At 34.8% G+C, this 10,469-nt stretch overlaps 1 protein-coding gene across 1 annotated transcript in view; it reads left to right on the forward strand.

Annotated features, from left to right (window-relative positions):
- The first annotated feature begins 482 nt into the window (after nt 1-482).
- Nucleotides 483-10,469, forward strand: part of LOC144974124 (N-acetylneuraminate lyase-like) — a 25,095-nt gene continuing 15,108 nt past the window's right edge. Inside the window, exons 1-3 of the mRNA XM_078917022.1 lie at nt 483-560; nt 2,448-2,512; nt 9,470-9,540. Of these exons, the coding sequence (XP_078773148.1) occupies nt 552-560; nt 2,448-2,512; nt 9,470-9,540 (145 nt within the window). The 5' untranslated portion in view covers nt 483-551. The remainder of the gene's footprint in view (nt 561-2,447; nt 2,513-9,469; nt 9,541-10,469) is intronic.

Here is a 10,469-nt window from a genome sequence, read left to right on the forward strand (position 1 = left end):
GATGTGATAATGACGATGATGACATAGACGACAATGAAGTGGATGATGGCGAAGATGATGTTGATGATGATAATAATAATGATGATGTTGATGATGATGATGATAATGATGATAATGATAGCAACCTATACACCACTGGCATTGGTTGGTCACTGGTTCTTTATGGTACATATTTTATTAGTACAACATAATCGAATATGATGACATTGCATATATCTCAATTAGTTTATTCCATCGATTCGGCACGCAAGCCGAACATAATTAATCGTATGACACTACAAGCCATTGTTACAACATAGGTGAAGTGTCTATAAGTAAGAGGTAACTTCACACAGTAGTTACAATAAGAAGTGGATTGGACTTGTCCATTTGTGTGAACTATGATGGTGTGTGTATGTTATTGTGTGAGTGTATTACCATGCGTACATGTGTTATGCGTGACAACTGATAACAACTTTGTGGTTTCACCACAACTTCCTTGTCCTCGTCCTATTCATGTTTATGATCAGATCTTACCTAGACTTGATACATTATTATAACCCAGGGGCACCATGAGTCAGGTAGGAAGTCTTCTCTCTCTCTCTCTCTCTCTCTCTCTCTCTCTCTCTCTCTATATATATATATATATATATATATATATATATATATATATATATATATATATATGTGGACTACATCTGCCATGCGTTGAAAAAAAAATACACGTGGCTAGCCATTATGTCCAGAAAACGTGTCCCTCAAATATCGATCGATTAATGACCCTCATCTTGACGAAAACTCTTAAAACTAGGACTTCCTTTGGCAATGTCCCAGGTTTGAGAGTTTTTGACAAGATGAGGGTCATTTTAATCGATCGATAATTGAAGGAAGAGTTTTCTGGCCAAAATTTTAAATACGTGTTTGTTTGTTCCCTATTTTTTTCCCATTTGAAAATGTATTCCATTTATCCATGGTAAAAACATGATACGAGTATAACCAGTTTACAACATGTGTTTTTCTATGTATATAAGTCTACCCGACAGAAAATAAGATAATACTTACTAGATTTATTATATAATTTAATCAGGTTTTCATTTTAACAGTGTATTTACTCGGAGTCTCCTTAAGTAAACACCATGCTCTTAGAGCTGTACAACTATTTGCGTCTGCTGATAATGGAGTAGCCGTTATAGAACTCCTTAAAAGAGCCCCACAGTCTGTTAGGTCTCAATAAAGCGTGTTAGATAAAGATAGCCCTGCTTTATATTAAGAAAACCCACGATTTTAAAGTTCACTATCGGAATGCGGAAAGTCGAATCGCAATTTCCCCAGCCTCAGACCTAGTTTAGGTCCTCTTGCAATCTACTACTTGTATCGCATATTATTATTGCGACCATATTGGTCAAAATTACACCCCCCCCCCCCTTCCAACTCTATAGAGATAAATTGCTTCGATATATATCTTGGAAAAAAAAACCCAACAAAAAAACAAAAAACAAAAAATACAAACAAACAAAAAAATTCCCCAAAACGTGAGATTTCATATAGCGCACTATCCACCAAATGTGCTCAAAACACTTTACAAGGGGTCCCTGACCAACAACAGCACGTAACATGTAGAACGAGACATGACGCCTATTTGGCGATATTACAATTTTTTTTCTGACAGATACAACGCTGTTAACGACCAGGTACTCATTTTACACATGAGAACGGTGAGAGAATGTGAGTAGAGAGCCTTTTCCAAGGACTCAACTATGCGCCGAGCGAGGCTCGACCCAGGACCTTCCGATCCGAAAGCGAGTGTCTTACCAGAAGACGACATAGCCGCACATCTGAAAAAAATATTGTGATTTTGGATCAGATGGATTTTCCCTACCTTCTGACTGTCTTTGTTAAAATGACAAATTATGCCCCAATGTGAATATTAGAACAATGCCTTAGAATGGTTAAATGTCAATATAATTTTTCAATCATAGTGACAGAGACCTGTGAAACTAAGGAGATTTATAAATCACTAATAAGCATTATTCAAAACTATGCCATTGCTAAAACAAAATTGGCGTCCCAAAAACAAAAAAAAACAAATTAAATACAACAAAAATAAACAGAAAACGAACAAAAAACAAAACAAAACAAACGAATATACAGGATTTTAAATATTCTACAACATATTATGTAATTTTCATGCTTTCAACCCTAATTTGCACAATTCAAGAGTTTGTTTGGATTTGATTCCCCCTATCTACTATTTATGAATTGGAAGAGATAAAAATCAAAATTGCCATCTCAATTATTATTATAGATAGTAATGTTTGGATTGTGTAAGGTGTAATTGTGTATTTTTGTATTTGTGTTTATTATGAATTAGAGCTGAGATTTTACATGCATTAATGTTTGTAGGTTTGTATCTTTCATTAAATGATTGAATTGCGGTTTCATTAATATTATTGTTATTATTTCCTCAGGCCATTGAATCGTTCTGTGTTGAAGGGGCTATAGCCGCTCCAGCCACAGCCATGTTACCAAATGGGTAATCAATTCTATTTTCTTTTAACCAGTTAACTGCCGTACTCTGGAAAACACGTAATTTGAAGAGAACAAAAATAGCCAGAAAACTTGTCCGTCCAATAACGATCGATTAAAATCTGTCCCCGCGGGTTTTTGCCATTTCAAACGCCAAAATTTGCCATAAAAAATGGTAAAATTTGCCATCAAAATAGCAAAATTTGCCAAAAATTTGGCACTAGTTTTACAAAAATTAAACAATTAAAACAACATGTACGGTAAAAAAATTAACACAAATAGGACATTTTGTAGAATATTGATGTCACAACATGTCAACATGAATTTATTTACATTTTGAATGGTTTGAAATAATATTATAATAATAATAATAATAATAGCAATAGTAAGTAAATAAATTTTAAAAAAAGACATTTTTATCCGTTATTTTGTGCCAATTTTGGATGCTAGCATTGAAAGTCGCCCTCTTTTCACAATTTTTTTATAGCTCTTATTTCTTTAAACAAAGAAATCGTCAATTTATCCTAAAAACGGCGAAAATTGCCACTTTTTGCGGCCAATAGAAATTTGCGGCTTTTTGCGGTTACGGGTGAAATTTGCGGCCGCGAAAAACTGCGGGGACAGTAAAATGACCCTCATCTTGGCAAAACCTCGCGAAGTCCCAATTTTTGAGAGATTTTGCCAAGGTGAGGGTCATTTAAATATATATATATATATATATATATATATATATATATATATATATATATATATATATATATTGAATCGTGTTTGATACAAATATGGTACGAAAAGTGCTCGACATGCAGTAATGGAGCGAATTATTATTATTTAAAATATTTACCACAATGTTTGAGACAGTCTACATTAATGTTTCAGGCTTAATTTGCCATCGTCAGGACTGAGTTGTTTTTCCAAATTGGAAATTAAAAGACAACAAACTAGACCACAACATTTCATGGAAAATTTTATCTAAAGCAACAGGATACACACCAACATCAAAACAATGTAGCTTATGCCTGGAAGAGAAATATACTATAATCAAACACTCTCATGAAGCCACACTCAACATGAAAAGTGAGATGTACGGAAAGTGTCCCCATCGGCGTAAATTCTTGTTAAGCAACTTTAAACCGGAACCACTTCAAGAAACAACAACAGTCAACAAAACAACTCAGTCCTGACGATGGCAAATTAAGCCTGAAACATTAATGTAGACTGTCTCAAACATTGTGGTAAATATTTTAAATAATAATTATATATATATATATATATATATATATATATATATATATATATATATATATATATATATATATATATATATATATATATATTAAATATAGATATTTATTGAAGGACGAGTTTTCTGGCCAAGGTTTTAAATACGAGTTTTCAGAACACGGCGGGTCAGAAGTTAGTAGTATCATGATATCGTAATGAATGTTGTTTGATAATAGATTTGATAACTGGTAAGACTGATAGTGGCATTAGTAGTATTAGTAGTTATATTTGAAATAGTATTGGGAGAAGCACTGGTGGCAGTAGTAGTAATAGTTGTAGTAGTAGTAGTAGTAGTAGTAGTAGTAGTAGTAGTAGTAGTAGTAGTAGTAGTAGTAGTAGTAGTAGTAGTAGTAGTAGTAGTAGTAGTAGTAATAGTAGAAGTAATAGTAATATTAGTAGTAGTTATAGTAGTATAAGTAGTAGTAATAGTAGTAGTAGTAGTAGTAGTAGTAGTAGTAGTAGTTAGTAAGTAGAGTATAGTAATTTAGTAGTAGTATAGTAGTATAGTAGTAGTAATAGTAGTAGTATAGTAGTATAGTAGTAGTAGTAGTAGTATAAAGTAGTAGTAATAGTAGTAGTAGTAGTAGTAGTAGTAGTAGTAGTAGTAGTATAGTAATAGTAGTAGTAGATAGTAGTATAGTAGTTAGTAGTAGTAGTAGTAGTAGTAGTATAGTAGTAGTAGTAAGTAGTAAGTAGTAGTAGTAGTATAGTAGTAGTAGTAGTAGTAGTAGTAGTAGTAGTAGTAGTAGTAGTAGTAGTAGTATTAGTGTGTAGAGTAGTAAAGTAGTAGTAGTAGTAGTATAGTAGTAGTAGTAGTAGTAGTATGTTGTATGTAGTAGTACAGTAGAGTTAGTTGTTGTAGCAGTAGTAGTAGGAGTAGTAGAGTAGTACGAGAGTATAGTAGAGAGCAGTAGTAGAATAGAAGAGTTTAGAGTGAATGGAGAGTAGAGTGAGAAAAGAGAGAGTATGAGAGAATGAGAAGGGGGAGAGAGAAGAAGAAGAAGAAGAAGAAGAAGAAGAAGAAGAAGAAGAAGAAGAAGAAGAAGAAGAAGAAGAAGAAGAATAAAGGGGAAGAGGAGGAGGAACATTAGCACAAGCATCATTGCTACAGTACAATCATTCATTATATTACTCATAAAGTTTTCACATAGGGTTTTATGTAGGGTTACTTTTGACAATAATAGGATTCCACAGTCTGACGTCACGTCCGCCTAGCTTGGTCCGGGAAAGGAATAATTGGAATATCGCTCAAAAAACAATTTTTATCTTAAATATGGTCCAGTGTTTTGTACCAGATTGTCTGCACCAGTCAGAGAGTCACTCCTGCAAGTTTTACAGATTTCCAAATGGAGAGGCAGACAAAAAACTGAGGAATAAGTGGATCACTTTAGTCAGGTAAGCAGGCACGCCTCGTCGAACACTTGATAGAGTTCGTAGTCTAGATCTAGGTCAAGTTCTAGCTTACGTAGACCTATATTTTATGACCAAAGTGTACAATTGCACGAAATTATAAATAAAAATACATTCCAAACTAGGTTTTTATTGAAGTTGAAGCAAAAATGATATCTCAATCTGCACGTTTTGATGCTGAGGCTGATAGATAAACTATAAACTGAATGAGAGTTCAGTTCTACTGATATAAGTGATAATTTTTTTTAAAGTATAAAAATAGAAGAAAGAGAAGAAAATATTTGTTAAAATCTTACTTTAAACTCGATACATTTATGGCAAAATGAAAATAAATAAATAAAATAACGGAACCTCCCCCCCCCCCTCACGCAGATATTTCTCTCTCTCTCTCTCTCTCTCTCTCTCTCTCTCTCTCTCTCACACACACACACACACTTTCCTCTTTTTTGGAAAGTTTCTCTGATTCTCTGCCATGCCTCCCCTCCCCGACAGCCGAGGTGGCAACTCTGTGTGAACAAAGCAAGATGGCGGCAGGGACCTCTCTCCTTTACCAATGCCCGATTGTTGACACTCCAACGTTTTCATCACCGCACTGGCCAGTACAGTACTGACTGAAATAAATAGAAAACGCCAGTCTTGCCCCACTCAACCCCAAGATCAATTTTAAATGTGTAAATTTAAGAATTCATATTTTTATATACCTAGTCAAAATCATCAAAAGAAGTAATGAGGAAGGGCGACATTTTGCTGAATGTGCGATTTCATAAAAGACAGGCGAGAGACCCACCAGTAACCTAGTCTCTTGCACACCTGTGATTTATCATGCATTGAGCTGGTGTCAAACAAGATAGTCTAAAACAAAGTACTTATCAAATTAAATAATATCAATATGCCCAACAGAATTATTGTTTTTTTTTTTTTAATCTTTTCTTTTCAGGAGAAAGGACAAAAGATCCAATATCATCATCAAGAGTGTGTTCTTGTCACTTCAGAGATGGTGACAAAGCCAACCTCCCTGAATTGTTTGACAGAAATAAAAATAAATTATTTCCATCAGAGCCAGAAAGAAAGAGAAGAAAAGTGACACAAGGAATTCCCACCCCATCTCAATTGGCACCAACATCACCACCACCATCATCATCATGATCATCATCATCATCATCATCATCATCATCATCATCATCATCATCACCATCATCATCATCATCATCATCATCATCATCATCATCATCATCAGCTCAACTCTCTTCATCATCATCACAAAGTCCCACCTTTAAAAAAACCAGATTCCTCATCATCATTATTTTCCTCCTCATCATCATCCTCATCATCATTATCTTCTCCCTCATCATCATCTCAACTCTCGTCACCATCATCACAGGATTCCATCTTTAAAAAAACAGATTGTAGAACAAGTGAGGATATTTTAAATAGAACAATAAATTTAATTCAAGAACAAGAAATTACAGACAAACATAAGGAAATACCTAGCTTAAAAAAACAACTTAGTTAGATTCAATGCACTTACACTGTTTCAAGCCTTACAGAAAAAGTTCTTCGAATGGAGACAGGTGTACATTCTTTTAAAATATTTAATATTATTGTTCAATAAGTTGAGTGCTTTAGAGGTAACATTATTTATTATAGTGGATGGGAAGTTCAGGAAGAGACAGTTGCATTAAAAGACAAAATTTTCATTACACTTATGAAACTTAGACAGAACTATACTTACCTTCATATTTCACAATTGTTTAGCGTTAGTGAAAGTACTATAACAAATATTATACAAACTTTTATTCATGTTTTACATAAGGCATAAGCTTCTCTTTGCAAATGTTATGAAGGTTATATGCCCTTCTAGACATAAAAATAAACTATCAGCTCCATCATCATTTTTAAGATTTCTAAATTGCAGAATGATCATTGATTGTACAGATGACCAAATTGCTATTCCTAAAGAAATGGATAAACAACGGTTAAATCATTCTTCTTATAGGTCCATGAATTCTGTTAAAGCTCTTGTTGGTGTGAGTCCAAATGGTGTTATAAATTTTGTTTCTAAACTTTATCCAGGGTCTGCCTCGGATAAGGTCATTGTACAAAATTGTGGATTACTAAAACATTTAATTTTAAGCCCTGGAGATTTAATTTTAGCAGATAAAGGTTTCCTGATTCAAGATATTTTACCTCAAGGAGTAACTGTAAATATCCCTCCCTTTTTACATAATAAATTTACTGAAAATGAGATTTTATTAACAAAAGAAATTGCTTCATGTAGAATTCATGTTGAGAGGGCTAATGGAAGACTGAAAAATGTTAACATCCTCTCATATATTCCAACCATGTTAAGAGAAACATCTGATCTTATTTTTCAATTAGTTGCAGCACTTGTCAATCTCCAGTCTCCTCTTATTAAGGAGACTGCATTTTGTTAGCTTTGCCATTTATTTTGTACAACACACATATTTTGTTCATCATCATCAAATCTCCATTCAAAATAATGGTTTTGTAGGTCACCCATACATGATTTTACATGATAAACATGACAAATTATGGCATTGTTGTATCAATGTATGTTCAATGTCATTAAAATTGTTAAATAAAATATGACAAATTAGTTTTGGACTGAATCAACCCAAGGCATCATCAAGATAGATCTGTGGAAGTAAAAGAATAAAAGATTCAAATTTAGAGCTGCGACCATGCTCAATAGGCAAAAAACAAACAAACTAATAAAACGTCTGTTGTGGTCTTGTGGTATGATACTCGCTTTTAGATCAGAAGGTCCTGGGTTTGGGCCTCGCTCAGCGCATAGTTGAGTCCTTGGAGAAGGCTCTTTACTCACAATCTCTCACCGTACTCAGGTGTCAAATGAGTACCTGACCATTAACAGCGTTGTCTCTGTCCGAAAAAATTGTAATATCGCCTAACAGGCATCATGTCCCGTCTTACATGTTAAATGGTGCTGTTGGCCAGGGACCCCTTGTAAAGCACTTTGAGCACATTAAGTGGATATTACGCTATATAAAAGCTCAATTAAAAAAAAATTAAGTGGTTCTTTCATTCGTCTTGCTTTGTTGATAAAGGGGAAATCCGAAATGTCCATTTCATCTGTTTTCGTATATTAAATTGAAGTTCACATTCAATTTCACAATGTTATTGATCTCTTCGAGTTTCAAGCAGCAACATTTACATTACACCTTAACCCGATAGGAAGTTTAGTTTACCGTGACTAACACTGGTCTAAATAAATAAATAAAATTCCCTTTATTCATCCCATAGAGGAAATTTGTCTCTAGGGTCTATTCCCAGGGAAGACTGGAATAACCGCGGTGAAGCGCCGCAAATTGAGCTAGGGCGAGGTGATTTGTTCAAGGCCACACAGCGCAGCGGCGGGTGAACGAACTCGGTACCTTTCGGGTACGAAGCAAAGACCGTACCGCTGATCCACGCTGCCCCTATGCCTACCACATGGAGTATAATAAAATGTCTAGCGTGATTGGTGATTGTGATGCTCATATGAGTATTATGATAAAGGTTACAATACGATACTAAATAGTATGTAGTAGACTATAGTCAATAGCAACGAAAATTAGCGAAGCAAGACCTCAAAGTCAAAGACTCAAAGTCCGTGGTCCATAAGATAAAAACACAATGATTCAATGACTCTCTCTCTCTCTCTCTCTCTCTCTCTCTCTCTGACTAAAATCGAACGTAAACAGTAAAATCTTTCCATTGGATATACTAAATCAACTTAAACTCAAAGTAAACTGATTATTGTCCAACGGTAGTTTTACGGGGATGTGAGATTTTGAGAGTGAGAGTCAGAAGACGAAATGACTTATAAGATACCTTCACAGAATACTCCTTATTCTTCGTGCTGGCTTGAACTTTGCGAACATCATGCCATCTGAGTAAGTGAAAGTCAAAACATGTCCTGACTGATGATGATTTTCACCTCGCGAGACACTTTTATGCTCATTGGAGAAGTATTTCATAAGGGCGGAGATGGAAATAAAGTTAGTGACGCCATTTTTCTCGATTGTTTAGAGCCAGCCGGTTCGTTACCATGCGTTGCTGCGCGGGATGACGTCACGACTTTTGAAGACTATTATGCTATATATATATATATATATATATATATATATATATATATATATATATATATATATATATATATATATATATACATACATACATATGTCCAGATAACTCCCTTGCATGTTCATAAAAATAAACAACATCACTTCATAATATACATTGTCCTTAGAGATGTCAATGTTGGAGCTATAGGAGGATATGTTGACTTCCTTGCTTCTCACGAGATTGACGGAGTCTTCAGTAAGTTATTATACAATACTCGCTTGATTCTAGCACGCTCTTAGGAGAAGCCAAAAGAATGCCAGAATCCCAGTGTGTTATTATACTATAGATAGTATGCGCTTTGCTAAGAAGCTCATACCATTGCCATCCGGAAGTATAACGGACCAACACACAAAACTATGTGTAACCTTGAACGTTTATAGTCGGGTTAATACAGTTCAGTGAGCATTACTCATTAACGCGGATGGCAAAAAATAATAACAAAGACCTGAGTGACGTCATCTTCGAACTATCTATAGGTAAAAGTCGGTCACCCAGCTAAAGCGTGCAGTACTTCATAGCGTGCTGGAATTCGGCTTGCTAGAATCCAGGGAGTATTCAATTGTTTTTTAAAGATGGATAGTAGTTGTACAATTTACAATATTTAATAAGGAATGGGTTAAATGTTAAATTCAAACCCTTGAAAAGGCATTTTAAAATGACAATATCACTAATGCGTGAAACACTCGATTTCTACAGAAAGGAAATATTTATCTGTTGAAGTACATATGTCTAGGACTCAAATATATCATTGTTTGCTGTGTTGCTATTATCAATGTATGTGGTATTGCGGTTGGCACTGGCTTTCGGATCGGAAGGTCCTGGGTTCGAACTCCGCTCGGCGCATAGTTGAGTCTCATCGTATTCAAGTGTAAAATAAGTACTTGATATCACTTTTAACAATCGAGTTAAACTGCAGTTTGCCATTTATCATATTCTCTCGATCTTAGCAAACACTCTCAAATCCGAGACCTCCCAAAATTGTCTTGAATGAAAAAATAAATCTCGATCGCCGTAAACCAGCACGCCGTGAGGTGGGCAGAGGTAACGTGCCCAGGGCCACTCCGGGTAGAATCGTAGCCTTCATTAACTTACTGATGCTTTACAAATTATGATCCCATTGTTTG

This window comes from Berghia stephanieae, chromosome 5, assembly GCF_034508935.2.
Source record: "Berghia stephanieae isolate SIO BIC M18660-M18661 chromosome 5, UCSD_Bste_1.3, whole genome shotgun sequence".
Taxonomy (NCBI): Eukaryota; Metazoa; Mollusca; class Gastropoda; order Nudibranchia; family Aeolidiidae; genus Berghia; species Berghia stephanieae.